This window comes from Phyllostomus discolor, chromosome 1 (assembly GCF_004126475.2).
Source record: "Phyllostomus discolor isolate MPI-MPIP mPhyDis1 chromosome 1, mPhyDis1.pri.v3, whole genome shotgun sequence".
In the NCBI taxonomy this organism is placed as follows: domain Eukaryota; kingdom Metazoa; phylum Chordata; class Mammalia; order Chiroptera; family Phyllostomidae; genus Phyllostomus; species Phyllostomus discolor.
Genome location: NC_040903.2, coordinates 2,792,037 through 2,817,386, shown reverse-complemented (window position 1 = coordinate 2,817,386; position 25,350 = coordinate 2,792,037). Strand labels below are relative to the sequence as shown.

Sequence of the window (25,350 nt, the reverse complement as noted above, 5' to 3'; positions counted from 1 at the left end):
TGAGCATGGGCCTGTGACCCAAAGCGTCAATGGTTCAATTCCCAGTCAGGGCACATGCCTGGGTTGCAGACCAGGTCCCCAGTGCGGGGGCGTGAGAGGCAACCACACACTGATGTTTCTCTCCCTCTCTTTCTCCCTCCCTTCCCCTCTCTCTAAAAACAAATAAAATCGTAAAAAAAATTATTCTGGATCATCTCTAATCTTTGAGCGACTGTGACCCGGGTCTTCTCAGTGCGTCTCTCTCGTTTTTCTGCGTCTGGGGTAACAGTTCCACAGGAGGAGCAGCACTAACCCCACAGCAGCGCCGGGCTGGACAGAGCCCGACCGACAGCCGACGAGGCAGCGCCTGCGGGGACCTGGGGACCCGGCCAACCGCGCACCCTCCACGCATGTCTCGTCACAATTTCGCAAATGGGGGCCCACTGATGCAATTTCTCCTTCTTTCACAGACACCCGGCCACGGCCTGGTGAGTCTGAGGACGAGGCACGCCGTGACAGACAGGGCAGGTCGCTGCGAGTCTGTCCCACCGCATCCCGGATTTTTCGTCTGCACGTCCAGGCGGCTCCGTCATCCGTTGCTATAGCGACGCAACACTCATCTAGGTGAGTCCCTGTATGATTCCACCAGGGGGGTGGTGAGGGGCGTGTTCTTGGGGTGATTTCCCCGAAATGGGCCCTTCCTTATAGACACATCTCGGGAAAAATGTAGCAAAGCTTATACTGATAGAAGGAGAAGCCCAACGTGTGGCCAACAAACCATTGACTTTGTTATCCTAACCAATACTTAGAGTATCATTGTCTGGTAGGTGGGAGACACTAGCAGGTACCCAAGTTAAATGTTTTTTTTAAATATTTTATTTATTTATTTTTAGAGAGGGAAGGGAAGGAGAAAGAGAGAGAGAGAAACATCCATGTGCAGTTGCTGGGGGCTGTGGCCTGCAACCCAGGCATATATCCTGACTGGGAATCGAACCTGCGATGCTTTGGTACGAAGCCCGAGCTCAATCCACTGAGCTGTGCCAGCCAGGGCCCAAGTTAAGTTTTTCGTGTCTGACGAGGGAGGGGCCTGGGGAGACACGCTGTTTCCATCAGGGGGCCGCAAGGAGGACAATGAGAATACAGTCGCTCCGTGCACATGCAGCCAGCAGCAGCTGCCGCCGGCAAGCGTGCAGGCCTTGCGGCCGCCTGGGACAACTGTCCGCCTTCATGGTTGGCGGCGTCTCGTCCCCAAAAAGCCCTTGATCTCTGCCGAAGGTGGAGGCCAGTGTCAGAGACAGGAGCACAGGTCCACGTGCCCTTAGGCCCCGAGTAGGTCCCTTCCGACCGTGCTGGGGAGTCTGCAATGTCTTTCCCAGCGGACAAAAGTCTCCAGGTGATAAGTTGTGGTCTTTGAAGTCTTTGTCATCCGGTGAAAGGTTACTCACCTATCAGTCCTTGTACACTGGCTAGTGTTACTAATGCATCGGTCCCTAGCAGCGGGCCAAGGAGCGCTTAGCAATAGTGCAGGATGTCTCCTTCCGGGGAAGTCGAGTCATCCGCCCCTCCCTCCGGGATCCCAGGGCGGCCGGTGACTGCGTCACACGGTTTAGAAAGGCCGTGCTCACCGCAGACTGCAGGCCGAGGGGCGCCACACGGAGAAGAAAAACTTCTGAAAAGGTGCCCGGCTGAGTTTTCCTCGTATCATTTGTGTGTTGTACCCATCCAGAGGCCTGGGGGTGACAGGCGGGCGCGATGGGAACACCGTAGACCAGGCCGGACGTTACACATGGATCGTATCGTTTGCCTGTGCAGGAGCCCCTGGGTCACCGACCCCCAGGGCATTCCCCAACGGGGGAATCAACTTTTGTTCAAAATAATTAACCTCCCACGAAAGCGACTGCTCTCCTGAAAAAGAACGCCCCAGCCCGTACAAAACCCCGGATGATGCATCTGTGTCTTCTCGACATGGTGACCCTTGGGGTAAACCCAGGGACCGTGCCCGAGGCCGAGGGGAGTGAGAGACCGGCCGAGTTAGGACGGAATAAACGCGCACCGTGTGCTTTACGCGCTGCGGCGGGAGGAGGAGTCCGGTAGCACCGCTTCCGCCCCGGACCCACCCTCCAGGGCTCCGACCTCGGCGCGCGTGCGCACCTGACGCCGTGCAGGAGCGGTAACGAAGCTCCCACAGGGGAGACTGGTTTCTGTGGGGTCCGAGCCGAGTCTGTTCCCCTGGGACAGAGGTCCCCCTCCATTGCCCCAGTCTCTTTTCCTCGCAGCCCTCCCTGGGACCCGGCCTCCCCGGGGGCTTGTCAGGCTAACATGGGGCCCCTTTTCTTCCGGCCAGGAAACTGGCTGTCCTCTGCTGGCCGTTTACTCCGGAGGGCTGGCGGGCCCCCAAGGTCGGACCCCGGGGGCCCCAGAAGCTCGCTGAGAACAGCAGGGATGCGATCCCTTTGGGAGGCTCCACCCCCTGGCTGAGAGGCTCCGCCCCCTGGCCCTGGGACCTCACCCTAAGAGGGATGCGTGGGTGGAATTCGTCCCTCCCTCTTCCCCAGTGACCCCCAGTAGGGCCACACCGAGGCAGGAAACCTGAAAGAGAGTGACATATGTCCAAAGAGCACCCGCCGCGGTCACCCTGGCTGGTGCTGTTAAGTGCCAACCCACGCCCTGGCCCCCAAGTTCTACCCAGGCTCTCCCCCTGCCTCCACAGGGGGCAGTGGGGGCCCTGCAGGCTTCCCCGGTGACCTACGCCTCCACTTCTGTGCCCACCACTGGGGAGGAGAGAGGGGGGCCGTCCGGGGGGTGGGGTGGGGGGACCCAGACTTGACCCAGACCCCACGCTTGGCGCGCTCCTGACCTGCACAGAGGCCCTGAGGAGCCCTCCCGCTGTCTTCCGCTTGTCGCCGTCAGAAACGGCCAAACCTGGGAGAACGTTTATGAGTGGATTGGAGCCGAACTGATGACAGTTGCAGAGAAGTGAAACCTCAGTGGACCGAGAAAATGCTCCAGAAAATGGCAGGTCTGCACCTTACGTTACACCTCGCAGTCCAGAGAGGAGGCAGGAGGGGGTTACGTGAAACCCACCGGTGGAGGACTGGGGGGGCCGGAGGAAGCACGGGGCGGGGGGCAGGGAACCTCTGGGACTGGGGGAAGGGGCCATGATACACAACTGCTCCCTCACATGGGCGGGCCCTGCACAGTTACCTGTCAGCCACGAACCTGGAGACAGTAACACTGAGGGCATTTGTGACTGCTCCGTGAGTGGTTGGAGGTGTGGTGGTGAGGTGGTTGTGCCCCAGGGGTTTGGAAAAAAGGGAAATAACCCACCACCCCAAAGCTGCGTTGCCGGAGATCTGGAAAGACGCAGAGTGGCCCCACCTGGGCAAAGGTGGACTCTCTGTTACTGGAAGACTCTGGCCCAGCTCAGGGCCTGCCAGCCAGGACCAGCTTTCAGTCATTTTAATTCAGACCATCCCCTGTGGCTCCTCTCGGTGCCTGAGCAATAAGGCTGGTGCGCAGACCTCCCACGGGCTAGTTGGTTTTGCTAGCTGGACTCGGTTCGCCCACACCCCGTTCACTGCTCAGGCCTCGGGACCGGGCGCACCCAGGCCCTGGGCCTTATCCTGTAACCGCGTGGAGGGGGTCTGCGGAGCGAGCAGCTCAGAGCTGAGGAGGGGCGGGTCCACTGGGTGAGTCACAGGCTGTTGTGAAAAGCAGGCAGGTCCCACGTCGGTTCACACAACGGTTCCCTCTGTCCGCCCGCGGGCGCAGCGCCAGGCCCACCTGATAGCCGCAGGGACGGACAGGGGCCCAAGCGCAGGCCCGCTCCTTCAGCACTCAGCAACACGCCCGGGCACGCACTTGCCCCGGAGACCCGGCGTGTCCCCCAGGGCGGGGGTCAGCATTGTCATTCGGTGACGACCCCAAGACCCAGGGAAGCACAGTAAAGTGGGGGGGGGGCTGTACCTGGCCCTGGCGGGCGGGGAGGGGGGTGCAGAGGGGGGAGGGGTCCCAGATCAGGGCACCAGGAAGTTACGAGGATGCATTTCTCCGGCACTGAGTAATGCGGCCCGGGGAGGAGGGGGCGGGGGGACGGGGGGAGGGGCGGGTTCGCCGGGCAGCCCAGCCCGGCTGGTCCCACCCTCTGTGTCAACAGGAAGCCGGGCTTTATAAAGGGCCAAGAGGACGCCCCTGGGCCATTTCCTCAGCCACACCAGCCCCCCCCGGAGGAACGTGCACTCGCAACCAGCACCATGTCGCGACTGGAGACGGCCATGGCCCTGATCATCGAGGTCTTCTCGCAGTACGCGGGCGCGGACGGCAACGCGCGGAGCCTGAGCAAGGGCGAGATGAAGGTGCTGCTGGAGAAGGAGCTGCCCGGCTTCCTGCAGGCGAGTCTCGGGCCCCGGGGCAGAATGAGGGGCTCCACCCGACGAAGGGGCCTGCTGGGGGCTGGGGAGGGGTACGGGGAGAGGCTGGGAGCAGGGGCAGAAACCATCAAGACCCAGCGGCTCCAGCCACTGAGGGATCCTGGGGGCCGGACCTGCTGCCCCAGGCCAGGGACTCTGGACTCCTGAGCAGGAAGGGGACAGCCCTTGCAAGAACTGGAGCGGCAATGGGCTGGTGACCAGCATCCTTCCTCTTCTGGGGCCCCATGGCCTCGCCAGGATGGGACCTGAGTGGTGGGGGGGGCAGGGGCACAGGGGTCAAATCCAGGGCCATCTCTGAGGGTGGGGGAGGATTGCCGGTCCCTCAGGACTGTCCCTGTCCAAGGCTTCTGGCCACAAACAGCCCTGTCCACTGGCTGCTTGCTCACCTCCCCCCGCCCCCACCACCACTCCCAGGTCCCCGGGGGCCTGGCGTCAGTGACACTGACAGCAATACAACGGGGAGGCGTCCCATCCTGGTACCTGTCTGTCCAGAGCCCACCTTCTGGGGGCCTGACAGGGAGGCCTCCCCGGGGCTTAAACCGAGGGTCCGCCGCCCCCTCCTCCGCCCCCTCCCTTATTCTCTTCCTCCCCTGCCTCTCCCAGGCTCTGCCTGGCTGCCCCCTAAGGGTCTGTGCTGATACTGATTCTTCGACGCGGCAGCCTGAAATGTAGAGCCTGGAGCGTCACTTAAAGACACCCAGCGTTTCAGTGCATTAGGTTTCGCTCCCTCCAGATGTGAATGCAACAAAGAGAGACATTTTTAAAGCCAAAGTTCACCTGCCTTTCTCTATCATCGACACGTCTGGCAGGAAATGTAAAAAGACGAAAATGTGGAGGCAGGAAAACCTCGTACACCCCGCCACTTTCCACGGGGGGTGTGAAAGTTGGTGTGAACCAATTTCTAATTTATGTGCAGTTTCATTTCCCTTTGAACTTGATGTCTATGCTCGCTGCACACCCCGCCCCGTGCAGGGGGTCCTGGGAGCACAGTTGGAGAACCGGCCAGGACTCTTAGGCTTGGGTTACTGCGGAATCCCGGGGCAACCTGATGACGGCGGGGGGCTGGGTTGCACTAGCAGGGCCCGCTGTGGCGGTTCCCCGACGCGCAGTCGGAGCTTCGTAAACCCCGGGTGGCTGTCGGGCCGCACCGCAAAGTGGTGGCTCTAGGATTGGCGGGTGCGGGGCTGGGTCGTCAGCGCCCCCTGCGGTTGGTGCTGGGATCTGCACCGTGTCGGTGCTCGCCCCCTCCCTGAAGTTGGTGCCCCGCACTGTCACGTGAGCAGGCTCTCTGAGACCCCCGCCCCGCCCTCCGAAAGAGGACCTGGGGCCTTGGGGCCCAAGCCAGGGACGGCAGGGACCCTGAGTGAACCCCAGATTCTCTGTTCTCCCCGGTGCCTCAGGCAGGGCCAATTGGTCTCTCTTATGCCGTGACCGCGTCCTGAGCCACACCTGCCAGGGCGACGCCCACAGAGCCACCTGAACTCGGAGCAGGGCTAGAGCGCGTTCTCTGGCACCCTCGAGGTGGCGCACGGTGTGCGGCCCAAAGACAATCCCCTCAAACGCGTCAGGGGAGGTCCCCGCCTCCCAGAGCCCCAGTCTCCTTTCCAGGGGCCACATGTCTGCTGCGCGCAGCGCGCGGGGGCACGGACTGGGTTTCCCGTCCTCCGCCTGGGGGCGGGGCTTGGCTGTGGCCGGGGCGCCCCGCAGCAGCACCCTCATCGCTCACCCTGGCGCCCTGTCTCCTCTAGAGCGGAAGGGACAAGGAGGCCGTGGAAAAACTGCTCAAGGACCTGGACGCCAACGGAGACGCCACGGTGGACTTCAACGAGTTCATAGTGTTCGTGGCGGCCATCACGTCCGCCTGCCACTCGTACTTCCAGCAGCAGGGACTCCACTGAGGCCCTGCAGACCCCGGTTCCTGAGTGGGGGGCCCAGGGAGCAGGCTCCTGGCTCCCAGAAAGCTCTGGGCAGCAGTTATTTATCTGGGATGAGCGAGTTGATTAATAAAATGCTTTTGTGAAATGATCCTGGTCTCGGAAGCTGATTATTTCTCCAAGGCCGCACTGTCACCTTCACCAAGGAGCTCACTGATTTGCCACCACGTTGTGCTCATCACCTGACCAGGGGAGACCTGGAGAAGGAAGGGCGTGGGTGGGTTGGTGATCCATTCTGGACGTTTGCTGAGTCCCCACCCTAGACCGGGCCCCAGGGAGGACCGTGGGACGGGCATCCATGCAGTCGGTCAGTCCTGTGGTCACTCATCAAACCCTGGCCTCTCCTCCACCTCCCATCTCTCCATGTCTTTTCAGGGAACACCTCTTTTGGGGTACAATACTATTTGTTCTCTTTTGGCTAAGAAGACCATAAAACACAGGAATAGAGGAGAAATGAATTAAAGCGAGGGTAGGGTTAGAATCACCGCCAGTGAGCGGCTGGTCACGGCTCCAGTGCTCCCTGTCCACAAATCTGTCTTGAGGAAGTCACCGAGGTTGGGTGTTAGGTCAGGGCCTCGACCTGCTGTAGGCGGTTGGAGCCATTTTCTCCAGAGCAGGAGTGGGCATCGCCGAGAGACCCTGAACTTGGCATTGGACACACTGATACGGAGGCTTTGGTGTGTCCCTTGCGGGGGAGGGGCAGCCCATGTTTTCGTGTGCGGGAGGGTTGCATGAAATCAGACAAGAGCAGACACACGTTTAAGTCAAGTGTGAAAAACCACGTGAACGTCCCATGGGGGAGCTGGGCGCGGGGACCAGAGTGGGAATCACTTTTCCTCTTTTCCTGCTTCTTCACAAACGAGTCGCCGCCCTGTGCGTGGCAGACCACCGGCTGGAAGCAGAGCCTACAGGAGCTGCTGCCCACGCCAGAGCCCTTGCTCCCCGGCTGCCTTAGGTCCGCAGGCCCGCGCTCAGTCCACTGAGCTGCACCAGCCAGGGCTCTCCCGGCCTCCTCATAGCTGGGGTTCAGGCACCGGACCTGGGACCCCCAGACTTGGGGTAGGACAATTTATGCCAAAAGGGGGACCTGCAGAAACTCTTGGGTTTGGCAGCAAGGCTGTAGAAGCTTCCAGCTACGGAGTCCTGCCCCTGGCTCTCCAGGTCTCAGCAGAGCCCGGCCAAGTCTCTTCTGAATCATCACCGCCTGGGGCGGGAGGAGGCCCAGGCTTTCCGACTGTGAGCACAGGCTGCTGGAGCGGGAGAGCGGCCAAGTGCCACTCCCTTCCAGTGTCCTTGGGCTTCCCGGGCAGGTCCTTGCAAGTCCCAGCCTCAGCTCAGGGAGACAACAGGGCCCATCGCCTTCGGTCTGTCCGATTTCACCCCCCAGGACGGCCTCCGGCAGAACCCCGGCTTTGAGGCAGATCCCTGTTCTGGCACAGGCAGCACCCACAGCCGCATGGAGGTCTGGGAATTCTCCTCCTCACGCTGGCGCCTCCCCGGCCTCCAGCTGGTTGGGAGAAGAGATTCCCGCCCCCAAAGAACAGCCTCCCTCGGGTCTCCGTCACCCATCTCTGTGCGGGTCCCCCGAGCAGGAGCAGGAGGCAGAGAGCCCGCTCCCCGCGGGTGAGGTCCCCAGCCACCTCTCTGGAGTTCACCACTTCCCGGAGCGCCCCCTAGTGCCCAGGCCCAGGTGAAGCGGAAGCCGTGTCCAACCAGCATTTTTTAATGATTGTGTGGAATTCGCTGGAATGAGGGTACCCCCGTTTGCTCATGATTCAAGACATAGTTCTTACTTTTTGTTTACTTAAAAGGATGCTGCAGTTAATATTTTCATGCATGTATCTTTAACGTAAGCTCAGGTCATCTCCCCAACATGAATTCCACTTTTAACCGAGGATTATTAGGTCAGAGGAGAAATGTTTGTTGTGGTAAAAATATACAATATCACATGCACTGTCTTCACCATTGCTAAATGTCCAGTTCAGGTGCCAGGTATATTCACGGGGTGTGCAGCCACCCTCCGAAACCTCTCACCTTGCCACATGAGGCTGCGTCCCCCTTGGACAGCCCCCCGAGAGAGCGCCCGGGCAAGCTCGGGCTATTTCCCCTATGATCCGGCTCCTCTCAGAACCCCACATTGGTGGAATCCCACGGTGTGCGTCTTACTGGGGCCGGCCCACCACACTCGCCATCCTGTCCTCCGGGCTCACCCGCGCTGGAGCGGGGCTCAGGGTCTCCCCCTTCCCGAGGCTGACTACAGCCCTTTGTGTGGGCGCACCGCATTTCGCCGACCCACTCATCCATTGGTGGACACTCGGGTTGCTTCCAGACGTTTTTTATTTATCTATTTTTTAAGATTTTATTTATTTATTTATTTTTAAGATTTTTTATTTACTTATTTGTTTATTTTTAGAGAGGGAAGGGAGGGAGATAGAGAGAGAGAGAAACATCAATGTGCAGTTGCTGGGGGCCGTGGCCTGCAACTCAGGCATGTACCCTTGCTGGGAATCGAACCTGCGACACTAAAAGAGGACGCCTGAACAGGGACTTGAACCCTGGACCCTCAGATTAAAAGCCTGATGCTCTACCAACTGAGCTATCCAGGCTATTTATTTTTAGAGAGGGGGGAAGGGAAGGAGAAAGAGAGGGAGAGAAACATCAATGTGTTGTTGACTCTCTCCCACACCCCCCACTGGGGACCTGGCCCACAACCCAGGCATGTGCCCTGACTGGGAATCAAACCAGTGACCCTTCAGTTTGCAGGCCGGTGCTCAATCCACTGAGCCACACCAGGCAGGGCCAGACTTTAAAATAGTATATATATTTAACCCAGGTGAGGTGTGTCTGCAGTATCATGCTTGGTAATGGCGCTTTTCTCCCCCAGAAGCAGCCAGGGAGGGCTCCCCAGCCCTCGGGCTGTCACCAGCACCCCCTGCTGATGACTTGAAGAATTGGTCCTTGGCCAAGCTGTGTCCCCAAGTGAGGACGGTGCATTCTCACCTTCTCCAGGATGAATGCCCACATGCCAGTAGGTGCTGAGACGGCCAAGGCCTGGCTAACTCACCCTCCTGAGCACAGCAGGTCACGTGGCCCGTGAACCAGGCCTAGCCGGAACTCAGGCTTCCGCAGGTCCTCCAGGCCTGCCCCCAGGTCCTCTCCGTGTGGCAGGGGTGGGCCCAGAGAGCTGCTCTCCACCGCAGCTCCCTCCCTCCCTGCTCCACAGCGACAACCCTGCTCCGCCTGCACACCCCAGGCCTGCCCCTGGCCGCAGGGCCCGCTGCCAGCCTGGCCTGCCCTCCATCCACAAGGCTCCTTGCCTGTCGTGAAAATGGCACCCACTTCTCCCACAGGCCGTCTTCCCACATCCCACGTGCTTCCTTCCACAGGTTCCGGGCCTTTCTAGACAGCCCTCCCTCCCCTCCCAGCAGGCCCTGCAGCACGGCCGTCGGGCTGCACCACCCTCCTCCCTTCTCCTCGGTCTCACGGCCTTTGGAGCCCCTCCCTCGCCGCAGTCCCGGGGGCTCCCGGGCGCCCTCTCCCACACCCCAGCCTCCCGCCCGGCGCACGACGGCTTGTCTGCAGCGAACTGTTCTGCAGCCTCGGCCTCCCTGGGGCTCAACACTTGGAAGGTTACAGGCCGATTTTTTTTAGAAGTTCTTTCCGTTTGAGTTTGTCTCTCCACTTGTTTCCCCACCGCCAGTCTGAGTCATGCATCGCTGGCGAGCCTGCCACGGGAAGCACTGAATGTTCTCCCTGCACCTTATCAGATGGCGCACCGCGGCGGCTGACTGTGGCCACTCCGATCACCAGGTTAAGACGGCATTTGAAAAAAAAAAAAAAACAAAACGGCCAGTTCCAGAGCTGGGCGTGAGACGTCTTGCTGGATCGAAACATCTTGTTCTGACAGTCAGGACATGTTTGAAGAATGACCAGTGCGCAGGGAACGGACACGGAAGCCACTTCGAACAGGCGCCCGCTGGCCCAGTCAAATGCTGCTCCACTATGGAGTAATTCTTTTCACTTTTGTAACTAATAGTACTTTGCATTGAGGTACTTTGAAACTATGTAAATATCCTGTTCCTTACACACTTAACTTATTCATGTATTTATATTTATACAGTCTCCCGTATTCGTCAATGGGTTGTCATTGCCACTACCATTGTTCTGATCATCAAATTGCCCCTGATCCGCCTGTGGGTGCCCACTAGGCTGGCCTCTAGGCCCTTTTGACATACCCCCAGGGCTTTTTGAACACGGCCTTGCTTTCTGCCATGGAAAGGTTACCGGAAGGAGGCCGGACTCTGAGCGGGTCTGCCCAGGGCCGGTGGGCAGGGTGTGGGTTTTTGACTTTGTGTGGGAAAGATGTGCCAACAGGAGCCCAGGTGACTGCGCGGGTGCGTTTATTAAAGCCGGAGCAGGGAGACGAGGAAGGGCCCAGCACAGAAGCAGCAGCAGGGGGGGAGTAGAAATGAGCCTAGGTGGGCTGCTTCACCTCCCTGGGACGTCAGAGAACAGGGGGGCTTTGGGACAGGTTCAGGGGATCTGCCCGGGGCCACCTGTTGCTGCCCATTCTGCCCCCATTACAAGGCTCCTGGGGTCCCCCAGAGTTTAGGAGGTGCATGTGTGAGGAGGGGGGAGAAAGGAGAGGAAGGAAATGCAGGGAAATGCTCCAGGGAGGGGGAGAGAGTCAGATCGGTGGGTCCTTCACCGTAAAAGCTTTTAAGGGTGGAGGTCTTTGGGGAGGCGCTCAATAGCGCATTCATCAGCTCCCCAGGTGTGTCCCCTCAAGGGCGTGGTTTCACAGTCGGCTGGCGCCAGGGCAGGGGTCATTGTCCCATGCAGCTGGTCCCAAGGTTAGCGCAGAGTCATACGTCTGGTTCGTGACTCAGGCCTAGATGGTATCTGCAGGGAAGAAAGCCCTGGGGACCTCGGGAAGAGAGGCCGAGGTCCTTGTCTCCCCAGGTTTGCCCCCGGCCGGGCACTTCTGCCGTGGTGACCATCTGCACCTGGCTGCCAACTGCTCAGCCAGTTTGTTCAGCCGTTTGCCTCGGTTTCCCCATTCCGCTTGCCAAGGAATTTTCCTAACTTCTTACTACCCTGCCTCGGAAAGATGTCTTCTTCTCTGTTTTCTAAGTTTTCTCCATTCCACACCTAATAACTGAGCATAAAAATGGGAGAAAATTAGGTGCTTCAGACAAAGACGTCTCGTCTTGGTTAATAATACATTGGACAACTGAAGGATTATACAGCTAAACCCTCTGGTCTTTCCGGCAGTGCCCTGGCCTTGATCTTTGCTGGGAAACCATTTCTTAATTTTATCCCTGTTATTTCAGACGTCTGAGGAGGCTCTGAACTTTCAAAGTCATCAAGCATATCTTTAGTTAATCTCTCCGCAGTTTGCTGTAAATAGCAAGAAAAAGCCGGGGGCAGAAAGGCACGCTTCCTGGTCCTGCCCACATTCTTCATCTCTTGGTCAGGACAGAGCTGCCAACCTCTGTTGGAAACCTCTGTAAGACACATCCGAATCTGTAAGAGTTTGTATGAGTTTATTTGAGCCAACCTGACAACAATTGCTGGGAAGCAAAACCTCAACGGCTTGAGAAAGTGCCCCGGAAAAGGCCGTTTTGCACCTTATTTTCTACCTTACAATCAAAAGAGGAGGCACAAGGGGGTCACGGGAAATCCACTGGGGGTAGACTAGGCAGGTGGGAGAAAGCAAAGCGGGGAAAACTCTGGGATTGGGGGAAGGGTAAAATGATAGACACGCGCTTCCTTACACAGGCAGGTAGGGACAGGGCAGTTAACTGTCAGCCTTGAACCCGATTAGCAATGACAGGGACGGGGTCTGTGGTGGTGGGTTTGCCGGTGCGCCCCCTGGGTTTGGAATGAAGTGAAGTTACCTGACCTTCCAAAGGTGTGTTATCACAGGTGCAAAACGACGGTAGACAGGCTCAAGATTGACTCTGTCACAGAATGTTCGAGCCCAGGGCAACCACTGCCCGCCAAGACCTGCTTTTGGTTATTTAGTATTAATTTCAGACCACCCCGTGTGGTTACCTTCGGTCTCAGAGTGTGTAAGGCTGTCATGCACGCCCCCCCAAGTGCATGACTTAGATTTCGTGTGTGGCCCCTTTTCATCCACACGGGATACGTGGCTGTATGAGATACAAAAAGTAACCAACGCGTACGCACTCTCCATACTTGCAGTACGCCTTCATTTTTAAATAGGGTTCTGACGAAGGGCATGCGCACAATAACCTCAGCGCGCACGCGCCTGGATGGGCGCGCGGAGGCCGAAAGAGGGGGCGTAGTGGAACGTGCGCGAGCACGGTCGGAGGCAGGGGCGTGCTCCTGTGCGTGCGCGCACGCAGAGGCCGGAAGCAGTCTGGGAGCCCGGAAGTCGCGGGCTATGGAGGGTCGCTCCGCAGACGGCGGGCCGTCTCAGGAGGGATCGGGGGCGGAAGAGGCCGAGCCCCAGGGCGCCGGCTGGAGCGGGGACAGCGGTAACGTGTCCCAGAGCCAGAGCAGCGCCTCGGGGCCGTGGGGGGACGAGGGCCCGGAGTGGGGCGCGCCGAGCCGCGATCTGCCGCTGCTGCGCCGCGCTGCCGCGGGCTACGCCGCCTGCCTGCTGCCGGGCGCCGGAGCGCGGCCGGAGGTGGAGGCCCTGGACGCGAGCCTGGAGGAGCTGCTCACCAGGGTGGACGAGTTCGTGGGCATGCTGGACATGCTGCGCGGCGACTCCTCCCACGTCGTCAGCGAGGGCGTGCCTCGCATCTACGCTAAGGCCACGGAGATGCGGCGGGTGTACGGCAAGATCGACAGACTCGAGGCCTTCGTCGGCATGGTCGGCGCCAGCGTGGCCAGAATGGAAGAGCAGGTCGCCAGGGCGGAGGCCGAGCTGGGGGCCTTCCCCAGCACATTCCGGAAACTCCTGCACACGATTCCCGTGCCCTCCATCTTCAACAAGGCGCCCCCCAGCGGGCCCCGGCAGACCCGCTACGAGCCCCCCGTCCTGTTTCGGACCGAGGACCACTTTCCCCCTTGCAGCGAAAGGCCTCCGATCTGAGTCGGCCGGACCACATCGCCAGAGGACGCTGCCTGCTCGCATGATCTCGAGTGTTAATTAAATCGATGGAAAATCCTGTTAATAGGCGTATGTCGGAGTACGGAGTTTTAGCTTATTGTTTGCACACTGTTTCTTACTGTCTTCGTTATTTCACGTCGAATGTATGCTACTTAAATGTCTTCCAGTCCTCGCCTGGAAGCTGCTTGGTGGGAGCGACAGGGCAAGCGGAGTGAATGAACTCGTCTATGCATTGTGGCAAGGCTGTTATTTTTATGGATTTTACGGCTCAACAAACAGTATTACCTTTAAAAGATTTATATATTTATATACTCTGGGAAACTACTGAGCCATTAAAGCTTTGGTATAATTCGATCCTAATAGCGATTCAGTTTTCTATAGCTTCTTACTGTGGTAGGTTGTAAACTATTTAACATCATATTAAATTTGCCACGTGGATTGTAAACCTAAGGAAATTATACAATTTCTGAGAAAACTTATTGAATTATTCCAGCTAATTCCGAAGTTGTAATTGAAAATATGACCTCACAATCTTAATTTGTTCCTAGAAGACATGTCTATATATGGTTGCCAACATTTGGTTTATAATTTAAATATTAATAAAAAATTTTTAAATTTTATGGGAAGAGATTTCCTTCTGTGAAAAGGACTGTACGTCTTTCATTTTCTGTTGGTTTGAAAGCAGGCGTGTTGCCCTTAGGATTTTAGGAGCGGGGGGAAGAAAAGGGCGTGGGAGCCCCTCCTTCCCAAGGCTGGCAGGAGGAACTGACCGCCGCCGCTCTTTCCCGGCATGCTGTGCTTCTCCCCCTCGAAGTGAAGGGTCAGATCCCGTGTTTGGGTGACTGGTCTTAGCCGACGACACAGAACCTTGAAGATTCGTTGTAGACACAACAGGCCTCGATCTGGACCCTAATCTGTTTCATGAGGTGGTCCTCCTAGACGGGACCCCCAGTGAGCACGCAGCTTAGGCCGCCTTTGCGTCCCTTAGAGAGCGTTGAGGCTGGCGGAGGGGGCGGAATCCTCACTCAGCTGTGCATCCTGGGGAGTCTGACAGCGTAGCTTCTGTGGCCGGGGCTTTCCTGGACCTTCTGTGTCTGGGTCTTCACATTATTACACAGTTACACTTTCTGTGCAGGGGCTTCCCTGATTTCAAATTGGAGAACTGAGTTCAGAAGCTGAAAGAACAACTATGTTGCATTTACTATTTGGCAACTACTGGGTATGGCTGTGGTTCATCAGTATCGCCTTACAACGCAGTCCGCTGAATATGAGAGTAGCTTCCTTCCATAACAGCTCTGTTGCTAAAATGGTTTTTGAACTTGTGGTCAATATTAAACAGCAGGTAGTAATTAGGACAAGTTATGAAAAAGCAACTTAAAAGCTGAGGTTTATTATCTGCATAATAGACACCCTAAATTCCAGAAAGCATAAGTTAACAAGTGTGTCGTAAAGTAAAACTTCCTTAATTAGGAATACATAGTGCTTAGATCTGTTACCTACAAAAAAGTAGATTGGGTTGAGGGAATTAAAAGTATAATAACCAGTAGAGGGATGAACGAACAAGGAAAGGGAACTCACAGGGAAAAGGGGGACAGACTCCGGTGGAGAGAATGACGGCAGGGGAGGGTGGGGGCGGAGTCACTGAGCAAAAGGGAAAAGGGCTCCCGGACTGGACCACAGCGTGGGGATCGCTGGGGGAGGGGAGTATACCCTTATACTATACCTAAATGGTATACCCCTATACCTAAATGGTAATGGGAAAAATACAATAAAGATTTTTTTCTAAAGGAATGAAATTCAACTTAACAGCTTTTCAAGCTAGCCATATGTCATTTTCTGGCAATATTTTTTTTAGCTCTGTTTTAGATGATAACTGACATGATTATATAAGCGCAGCCGAGCTCAGGGGCTTGGGCCAGCCAGTGCTGTTTCTGTGGTTTTTGAGCGGAGATTAGTGCGGGAGCGTGGCTGGCGTGGGGATTTGAAGCTGGGCTGCATAGCACAGAACAGGTTAGATAAAGGTCATTGGTCCCCAGTGGGGGTTGGGGGAGTCAGGCACCCTTCCCCCCATTCGCTCTGGCACTGCCACCTTCAGAGCTCCTGGCTCCCTCCTGCCCCACCCCCGACCAGCAGCAGAGTTCAGAGGGTGCATTTGGAGCTTGGAAAACCGGTCCTTCCACCTCTTCCCAGGTTGGTTAACCTGGGGGAGCTGGGGTGGGGGTCAGCTGTCTTCTTGGGGGACCCTGCAGAGCGTCTCAGCTGCTGGAGTCTGGAGCCCCTTCACTTCCCAGAAGACTAAACAGACGGGGTTGAACAGAGCCTGAGAGGGGAGCCCCCAGTCACACAGGAGGCAGTTACCGTGTTCTTTGCTCCCACGCCCGAGAGCACAGTAAGTGCTTGGAGGCGTCAGGAGTCCACGGGACACACCCCCAGTCCCGGGGCAGCCCTGCGTGTCCAGGAGTCAGGTTATACACACACACGTGGAACTGGGGGTTCATGAGCTGGAGAGCCCTTTGGGCTCCCTTTCCCCGCACCAGAACTTGCAGGAATGCGAGTGCCGGCTTGTGTGTGAGGAGGTGGGGCCTGGAGTCAGCCCCGTGTGAATGGGCTGACTAGGATTTGAGGGCCGGGGTCAGCAGAGGGCCAGGCAGCAAGTGGGGTTGCAGGGCGGGAGGTCTCCCAGCGATCCCCCGGGGCCCTGTGCTTGTCGCACAGCAGCCACAGAAAAGATTCCATAAACAAGCGTGCGGGCAGTGTGCGGGTACAGCTCAGCTTACAGACACGGGCATGTCTTGAAACACGAGAGACGTACGGAGAGGAAAAAACTAGCAGCGGCCAGGAATTTAAAGCTTTAAACAGCCTTGGCTAGACAGCTGTGGGGGGCAGCGGGGGGGGATGGAAAGTTGGAGTCCCGGGGATTTTTCTGTGGCTGAAAGTGAACATGGAGAAAGGTGACTGAGGGTGGCAGGTGGAGCCCAGGTCCCCAGCGCCTCTGGGACTTGAGACACCGTCAGGAGCAGGTGGAGCCCACATTGGGGTCCCATCTGCCCTGTCACCCTCACTTCATCTTTACCAGAAACTTGGCCGCTTGGACTCTCTTGCGGGAGTAACTTCTCAGGACGTTGGCTCAGAGTGACCTGCTGTTAACAGTGAGAACCAACACCCATTCCTCAGGAGGACTGGGCACCACCCAAAACACTGCAAATGCACCTCCTGTGCACCCCCCTCCGCCACCCCATCTTGCCTGGTGGTCCCTCTGTCCCCTCCCCAAGCCACACGCTGTTGCACGGCAGCCGACGGGGTCCTCGAAACCCGTAAATCAGATACACTGGCTTTGCCTAAGACCTTCAAAAGCTTCTTGTTATGTTAGAATAAAATCTAAATGTTAGTGCGGACACAAAAGGGGCCACAGAGTAAACGCGACAAGTTCAGGGAGGGCCGCCCGGTGGCCTTACAAACGCAGAGACTGCAAGCGACCACGTAGATGGGCTGAAACGGAAAGGATGCAAGTAAAAGCGAGTCACAGCGCGTAGTCACGTCCTAGGCCGGTGTGTTCCCTGGCAAAGGTCAATCTTTACCTTGACTCAGCCTGTCCTTACCAGGTCCTGGCGCGGGGAGAAGGGAATAGGGATTCTCTGAGCCCCTGCCTTTAGGAGCTTGCGAGTCCGAGTGGCTGCAGGAACAGCCGCTGCCCAGCAGGGGGCGCTGGCGGAGCAGGAAAGGCCTGGGAGCAGCAGGCGCAGCCGGGAGTTCAGGACCCAAAACTCAACAGCAGCGCGCGGTCAGGGCCCTGGGCTCTGCCCACCCCGAAGGCTCGCAGTGTGGGGAGCACAAGGCTGCTCTTCTTGTGTGGGGTGTGGGGCATGGGGCGGAGGGCGGCCGGTGGATGAGGGCCACGTCCCTCTCCCGAGTTCTGCTGGCCCTGTGACTCCTCTCTCTTCGCTCCGGAAGGAGCAGGTTCGTTTATCCATTTGTTTGTTGTTCTGTCTCCCAGCCAGGGCGAGGAGCGCGGCCTCTGTCTGTTCTGTGTGCCCCACGCCCGTGTCACCTGGGACAGTGCCTGGCCCGGGGCAGGCCCTCCAGACACACCTGGTGAAGGAGTGAAAGGGGCCCGAGAACGGGGGAACAGGACAAAGGGGGGGCGCGGGGAGGGGGGACGGGAGAACCGTGGAGGCTGCATCTCACGAGCCCCTTGGACGGCAGTTCAGCTCCTTGCCCGGGCAGCACCAGAAAACCTGCTCCGGTTGTTCTCAGGGGGAAAGGCCGGCCTTCCCCGCCCCCAACTCCCCCGCCAGAGCATCTGCCACAGTTCCTACCTAGGCTGTGGAGAGGCCTCCTGGCAGACTTTCCTGTGGTTCCCGGGACACTGGGAACTGAGACAGGAGCCGGCAGGCGGGAGCCTCTGCGGGGTCAGTCACACTGCGGGAGGGACGCGGGGCGGGGCAGGGCAGGGGCAGCGCCAGCCCGCCTGCTCCCGGAGTGGGCTCAGGAAGGCTTTTCAGTTGGAAACGGAAGTGCTCTTATTTTAAAAAATACGTTTTTGGAAAATTTAATCACTGTTCTGATTTTTTAAAGTTTGTGGTAAAACACACATCACACAGATGGACCACCTTAACCACGTGTGGGGTTCGGTCCGTTCCCGGGGTGGCGCAACCAGCCCCGCCCTCCGTCGCTGCTGGCACTCCCCTGGTCTTGCAAAACTGACGCTCTGTCACCCACTGCACCCATTACACAACCCCCCGCCCCCAGCCCCCGCCCCCGCCCCCACCATTGCACTCTGTCTCCCAGAGCCTGACTCATCTGGGGACCTCGTGCAAACTGGGCCACACAGTGTCTGTCCTGGGGGGGGGGGCAGGGTCGGCTCATTTCACTCAGCATGGCGTCCTCAGGGGTCACCGTGTTAGCGCCCGTGTCAGGACGTCCTTTCTTTTTTCGGCTGGATCACATTCCTGTGGACGGACGGTTCACACTTGGTTTATCCTCCCCCTGCACCCCAGGAGGAGGAGCGATTTCCCTGGGGGCACATGCAAGCCTCCGGTGGTGCCCCCCCCCCCCCGTCCCATCTCCCAGCCGGTGGGGTTTCCGGATGACAGCCTCTGTCCCCGCCAACTTCCTTCTCTCTGCTGGCCCTGGCTGCTGGGCAGGTGCCGTGGTCCCCCCCCCCCCCCCCGCTTTCGTGCAGTGAGATGACGCAGTGTCCAGGGACCACTCGCTGTGCCCCACCCTGCCAAGGTTCCAGAGTTTATCCCGGAGGCCGGAGGGCAGCAGAGTCAGGTTCCACGCGTCCACGCAGGTCCTCAGGCCTTGCAAGGCTCCCGGACATGCTGTCTCTGGCCACTAGGGGGCAGCGTGGCACAGCTGGACCGGCGTCCCCAGAGCTGAGGGCCTGGGGCAGGTTACTGCAAATCCCCATCTCAGGTTTCTCACCTGGAGGCTGTGCCCGGACTGCTGGACTGCTCGGGCCCCACAGAAATCAATCTCCCGGGTCCTGCTGGGGTGCTGCCCGCCCTGCGCCGGGCTCCAGAGAGGTGGTGTGTGGTGGACTGCGTCTTCCAACATGATACAATCCCACGGTCTCTCCTCACTCTGTGACCTGGCTGCTCTCCCCACCAAGCAGTGGGGGTGACTGTGTCCCTCTCCTCGGAGCCCCCAGCCACCTGCCTGCAGCTTTGGGGACGCTGGCCGCCCGCTGTGAGGAAGCCCAAAGCAGCCACGTGGGGAGGAGCTGAGGCCCCAGTGGATAGCCAGCAGACTGCCCAGTGTGGACACACCTCCGCAGGATTCCAGCTCGGGCCGCAGACGTCATGGGGCAGAGACGAATCCAGGTTCCTGACCCACAGCATCTGCGAGCTGAACAAATGGCTATTTCAGGCTAGGACATCTTGGGGTGCTGAACTCCACAGTCAGAGTACGGGGGCGCCCCCTGGAGGGGGGGGCAGCTCCGAAGTGGGGCAGATGAGTAAGTCGCCAGCCTCCACTGGGATGACCACCAGGCGGGGGAAACTCAAGGGCCGGGGCCCAACAGACAGGGAGAGGCACTGTCCCCAGCCTGGCAGCGTCCATCTGCCGGGGGCCTTGGTGCAGGGGTGGGGAGCCTGCAGGTGGAGCCGGCTTGAGGGCTGCTGCTGAGCGGCCACGGAGCGTGAGCACGGAGGCCTGGCCCCACCCATGGGCCTGGAGAGATTGATCCGAGTGCCAAGTGCAAAGTCATGAGGCAGGAAGTGAGGGCAAGGAGGGGGCTGGTCCCGAGGACTGGGAGTCTGTCCCCACGATGGTCCGAACAAGGGGCCATGACCGGCAGATTTGCCCGGGAGGGTCTTGCTCCGAGGCCGGTGCGCAGCGGCAGGCTCCGCCCACACACGCTGGACTCCCCTTTGCCGGCAGCTGGGTCCCCTGTGAGGCCCCGCGCTCCAGCCCCTCCTCCCGCTCACTCTGGGGCGCTGCTGCTTCTCCTGTCCGTGGGCCTTCCGGGGCCTGACCGGCTCCCTTGGGGCCCTGTCCCCAGGGAGGAAATGCCCGGCTGGGGGAGCAGGCACTTTGCTCTGGCCTCTGGCAGGGAGAGCTGTGGGGTATCCCCCCCCAGGAAGTGCACATGAGCCCACCCCGTGTCTTCTGAGCAACTCAAGTTTCTGCATGTGCCCCGGAACACCCAGACTACACACACACACACACACACACGTGTGATGCACACACATGCGCACACAGCACGGTGGTGAAACACACAGGCACGGGGCCCGGGAAGACCAGGGCTGCACCCCTGCCCCAGTATTTACCAGCCGTGACCCCGGCCCAGGTGGGACGCTCTCGGGCCTCGCTCTTCCCACCAGCGGGATGGGGTTGCTAAGGGCACCCGCGCGGAGGGAGTACCGCGGGGCTCAGGTGGCGCTGTGGCGCTACTCACCAGCCACCGCCTTTCCTCTGGGGATTTAAATTGTTGTCTGTTTTTGGGGAGAGGGAAGGAGGGCAGGAAGGCGTGTCCATGTCCCCAAGTGCACGCGCCTTTCCCCGGGGAGACAAGGGTCTGTGGCCCGGGCACGCGGACCCACTGTATCTGTCTGCGTCGTGACCCTGCACCCAGCCCCCGCCCCGCCCCGAGCCTCGGGAAGGTCGCCGCGGATGGATGGCCCGGTGTGGCCTCCCCGTAATAAAGACCTGTTTCTTCCTGGCCGCACTGGTGGCCTGGCCACCAGCTGCTCCGCGAGCTCCCCGGAGCGCCCAGCCGGCCCGCCCTGGACACACTCGGGCCTTCTGTCCGCCCCCACCGCTGCGGGCCGCTCACAATGCAGCCCTGTTCTCCCCGCCGCCAGCCCCGCGGGAGGAGCCCGTGCCAGCCTCGGGGACACGGGGGGGGGGGGGGGGGCTGCTCTCGCTGGTTTCCAGGAAGCGGGCACGCTGTGTGTGGCCCGGGCCGGGCACCCCTGCGCTGGCGGCCCTTCCAGGTTCGGGAGTGACTTGTCAAGGGCCGAACACCTCCCTGGAGGGCAGGATTCCCTGAGCCCCCGGCCCGCCGGGCCGCTGCCCTGGCGCTGGGCCTGTGTGCGAGCTGTTCGTGTGGCCCTGGGGGGCACGGGCCGCCGCCTCCTCCTCTCCAAGCCTGAGATTCAGCGAGGGCCGCCCCCATGTACCGGGATCTGCCGCCCCGGCCGCTCTGTCCCCTGTCCCTGTTCAAGTTCCCCAGTTTAGCGTCTGTCCTGTCTCTCCAGAGGGGAAGCGTCATGCACCTGAGAGCTGTCTGTCTTGCAGAGGCCCGTCCCCCAGAGCCCAGCGCAGTGCCCGGCCCCCAGGGGGCTGCAGGGAGACGAGTGAGATGCAGGAGTGGGCAGAACCACCGCCCCGTGCGGGACTCAGGCTAGAACCGGTGAAGCCGTGAGTTCGAGGACCAAGTACTGAATTGCAGTGACGGGGGGCACAGGTGGGAACCCCTGTCTAACCTCTTCCACCACCTGATCTCCCCCACGCACCTCTCAGCCCTCCCAGGGCCATGGGGGCCTATCTCGCTGCCCCCCCCACCTCATCCCCACACCTAGAACCCACAAGCAGCCCGGGGCCCGGTAACCCACCGCTCCACGAATATTGGTTGAATGAGCAAGCCTTTCACTTGACCTCTGGTCAATTTGGGGTCACCCTGGCTTTGTCCTATCTCAAGACCTTTGCACCGCTATTCCCCAGGCCTGGAGTTCTGCTGCATCCACTGCCCCACCCCCACCACGAGCATCCTCCTCCTCCTTCAGGTCTCAGCTGGAACCACCCCTTCCCAGGGTGGGCTGCCCTGGCCACCCCCTCTGGGCCACTCCCTGCTGCTCCCCACCCAGCCCCCAGAGTTCCTCCCCAGGCCTCAGGAAGGCCAGGTTCACGCACCCATTTCCACTACAAGGGAAGCAGGACCTGTCCTGTCTGGTCCACGCCGGTGTCCCCGCTTCTCAGCGCAGTGCCAGGCTCACGGTCCTGGCTCAGTGGACATTCCTAATGCCGCGACAACCCCAGGGCGCTGACTCGGTGTCCACGTCACAGCGCAGGGCCGAGACCCGACACGTGGTGTGCCCGAGGTCACAGTGTTTGTCCGCCATGCGGGCCTCCTGTCCCCCTGTTGACTGGACAGGTTTCAATCCAGACGGAGCAGCTGCCACTGTGGGAGGGAGACGGGGAGTAAGGGAGGCAGGTGTTTCCACGGAGGAGGACGGGAGCAGGGGTGTGGGGGGGCCGGGCTGTCCTCTCCTTGGGAAGAGGTGGTCAGGGAAGGCTCCCTGGGGGAGGTGAGGCAATCCCTGGACGGAGTCCCAAGAAAGGAGATGCACTCAGCAGGGGGTGGGGACTGTGCCAGCAGCTGTGCAGAGGGGACACGGAGCTGGCCTCGTGCTCAACTGGGCCGGTGTGAAAAGGAGGCCTGGGTTTGCTGCACACAGTCTCGTGAACCCAGGTCCTCGTGGGGAGCCCGGGGGAACCGGTTCATGTCAGTGTAGGGGGGCATGGCCCGGGACGGAGCCACGCCTGAGGAAGGGATGAGCTCTCTCTCTGGGTGGTATGTAAGTTAGATCGGGAGTAGGACGAGGGGTTAGCTCAGCAGGCAAGCTGCCAACCCCTTCTCACACAGCGAATCCAGAGGTCTGTAATTGGACAGCGTCCTCGACAGGCGACAGGCAGACGAGGCATTTAGCAGACACTATCAACATATTAATATAAATATGCACAAAGGTGCTTGTTACAGATTTTCGTGACGGGTAACACCCGGCTCCTCAATGTCACTTTTCAGAGTTTTCCTGATGCAATCGACTTGCGTGCATTCAGACACTGGGCTCACTGCCAATCATTTGTAACAGAGGAAAACTGGAAAGAAACTGAAAGTTCTCTGATATGTGAATCTTGTGCCTCCCCTCCAGATGGAGCTCCAAGAGGGCGGGCCTTTGTCCGCTGATTCGCTTCTCTGTCTGTCCGTCATACCTAGTGGGTGCAAGAGACACAATGCAGGAAAGAGGAGAGAGAGAGAGAAAACCCATCAAATCAGTAGTAGTGATTGTTGCCGGGAGATGGACTTAAAGGTAATTTTTGTTCCTTTATGTTGTAGTTATATTGTCTACACTAGTATAATGAATACACATTGTGCTTGTAATGGGAAAATTTTTGAGAAAAAAATAGAATGACATCAGGGTTAGAAAACATTGTTTCCTTCGCTGGGCTCTGAACAGGGGGTTTCTGAGGCCACGCCGAAGCACGGAAGGCTACGGCATCCTTTCTGGCTGGCGTCCCACGAGAACAATTCACCGGACTGGGGCAGAAAATAATGTTCAGTTTCGCAGCGGCCACTCCTAACCCCTCGCCACCTCCCATCCCCCGTGGCTGCTTTTATAGCCTCCGCAGGGTGCAGGCTTGACATTTATCTGGGCGGGCAAGGCGTGCAGGCTGCCGGGCCGCTCCAAAGCCGCGTGTGCTCGGGGCAGATAACAAAACGCGGATCCCTCCGCCAACAGGAATCTGCCTTGGGCGCCGCCTTCCAAGGCGAGCGCGCTCCCTCCCCGTGCGGGCAGCGGCGGCCAGTCTGTGTGGGATTGCTCGAGACCGTGAAATGGCCCTCTCCCGTTTCTCATGGCCATAGGGATTCGGCCTCTCCGGGGGGCAGCCACCAGCTGGAAGTCACCATTCACCATTTACCACCGTGGGAGGTGCCGAGCTCCCTGCTCCCGGGGTAGGGGGGAGGGGAGTCCCCAAAGTCTGGTCTCCTTGCTCCTTGAGGAGGCCACTCCCCAGGCAGCTGGTGCACCCTGCGGGGAAGGTGGAGGTGGCCACCTGCCTCAGCCTGGCGGCCCCCACCGCTGTGACCCAGCCGTGCATGGTCAGGAGGCCTCCAGGAGAGCCCAGCGCAGGGCCAGGCCCTGGGAAGGCCGCTCCGGGGGAGCAAGGGACCCACCCGCTGGAAGAGTCCAGCCGTCCTCCTCTGCCAGCCGCCACCGCGTCCCTGGAGAAGCGTCCCCCTGCCACGGGGAAAGCCAGGGCGCTCAGAACCAGACAGAACCCAAAGATCAGTCCAACCAATGTCAGTTCAAGCCTTCACTCCCCTCTTTTTTGTCCTCCCCCAGGGGCATCTGTTCATCGATTTAGGGAGAGGGGAAGGGAGCAAGAGAAGCATCAACGTGAGGGTGAAGGGTCGCATCAGTTGGTCGCCTCCTGTGCCCGCTGGGACCAGGAGGCGGATGTACCCGGACAGGGGCTCAAACCCACAACCTTTCGGCTCCATGACGACACTCCCACCAACGGAGCCACACGGGAGAGGGCTCTTCGCCCATTTAAAGTCAGGCCGTGAGGGGCTTTTGCTGTTGAGTCCAGTCGTTTCTTAGCGCCTGTACGCTCTGCACAGGTTTCCTCTCATCCCGCGGGCGGTCGGGAGCAGCCTCTCACGCACCACAGCTTTTCATCTGGATGAAGTCCGGCGCGTCTGTGCTTTTCCTCGTGTGGCCTGTGCGTTTGGTGCCGTGTCTGAGACATCATTGCCCAAGTCAAAGCCGTGAAGCTTTTCTCCAATGTTTTCTTCTAAGACTTTTACAGTTTTAGCTCTTGGATTTGGGTCCATTGTCAGCTCATTTCTGTGTGTGGTGCTGCCTTGGGGTCCGGCTTCATTCCTCGCATGCGGAGGTCCATTCTTCCCAGCCCCGTTTGCTGAAAAGACCGTCCTTTCCCCGTGGAACGGTCTCCGCACTCTGGCTGCACGTCCTTTGCCCAAGTAGGCGGGGTTCTGATCCTGGTCCTGTATCCCATTGGTCCATGTGTCTGTCTTTACCCCTGGGGGGCAGCACCTTCAGCTTCCTGTCCACGTGGGTGCACACTTCCTTCTGCTGTGAATAAGTGCTGATTTGGGGCTGAGATCAAGGGTGACTTTTGCTTTCTTTTCCTATTTTGAAGATTTTTTTAAAAAGATTTTATTTATTTATTTATTTTTAGAGAGAGGAAAGGAAGGAGAAAGAGTGGGAGAGAAACATCAGTGTGTGGTTGCCTCTCACATACACCCTGCTGGGGACCTGGCCCGCAACCCAGGCCTGTGCCCTGAACTGGGTTTTGAACGGGCAACTCTTTGGTTCAGGCCAGCACTCAGTCCACTGGGCCACAGCAGCTGGGGCCTATGTTTAAGATTTCGATGTGCTTTATTGTATCACTGTTATAATAAACTCTATGTGCACTTACTTGTTAACACATCAAATGGCCACTCTTCTTACCACCTCTCCACAGCCCCACCCCAAGGCCACGGCCAGGCCTCGGCGTACCTCGCAGCAACAGTTCGCTACTGACAGAGTCGTTTCTTGTTACTCTGAGCGGACAGCTGGGAGCGAGGCGCACAGCTGAAAGCAGCAGGCCTGACCGCGCCCACCCCTCGGTGACTCAGCGGGGTGGGCACGGGGTCCTCCTCCCGTCCTCTCCCTGGGACAGAGCCGCCCCC

The 25,350-nt window shown here is 59.1% G+C and overlaps 2 protein-coding genes and 1 non-coding gene across 3 annotated transcripts; 2 read left to right on the top strand and 1 right to left on the bottom strand.

Moving 5' to 3' along the window:
* The first annotated feature begins 4,162 nt into the window (after positions 1-4,162).
* On the top strand, positions 4,163-6,434 carry LOC114492964 (S100 calcium binding protein P). Its single transcript, XM_028507620.2, has 2 exons — positions 4,163-4,370; positions 6,158-6,434. Exons 1-2 carry the CDS (start codon positions 4,233-4,235, stop codon positions 6,305-6,307), a joined length of 288 nt encoding a protein of 95 aa, XP_028363421.1. The 5' UTR covers positions 4,163-4,232; the 3' UTR covers positions 6,308-6,434.
* Positions 6,435-8,876: 2,442 nt separating this feature from the next.
* TRNAK-UUU lies at positions 8,877-8,949 on the bottom strand. The gene has a single exon. It is a non-coding gene; the product is annotated as a tRNA-Lys (tRNA).
* Positions 8,950-12,704: 3,755 nt separating this feature from the next.
* Positions 12,705-14,066, top strand: BLOC1S4 (biogenesis of lysosomal organelles complex 1 subunit 4). Its single transcript, XM_028506933.2, has one exon. The coding sequence runs from the start codon at positions 12,753-12,755 to the stop codon at positions 13,407-13,409; it is 657 nt and encodes a 218-aa protein (XP_028362734.1). The 5' UTR covers positions 12,705-12,752; the 3' UTR covers positions 13,410-14,066.
* Positions 14,067-25,350: the final 11,284 nt, after the last annotated feature.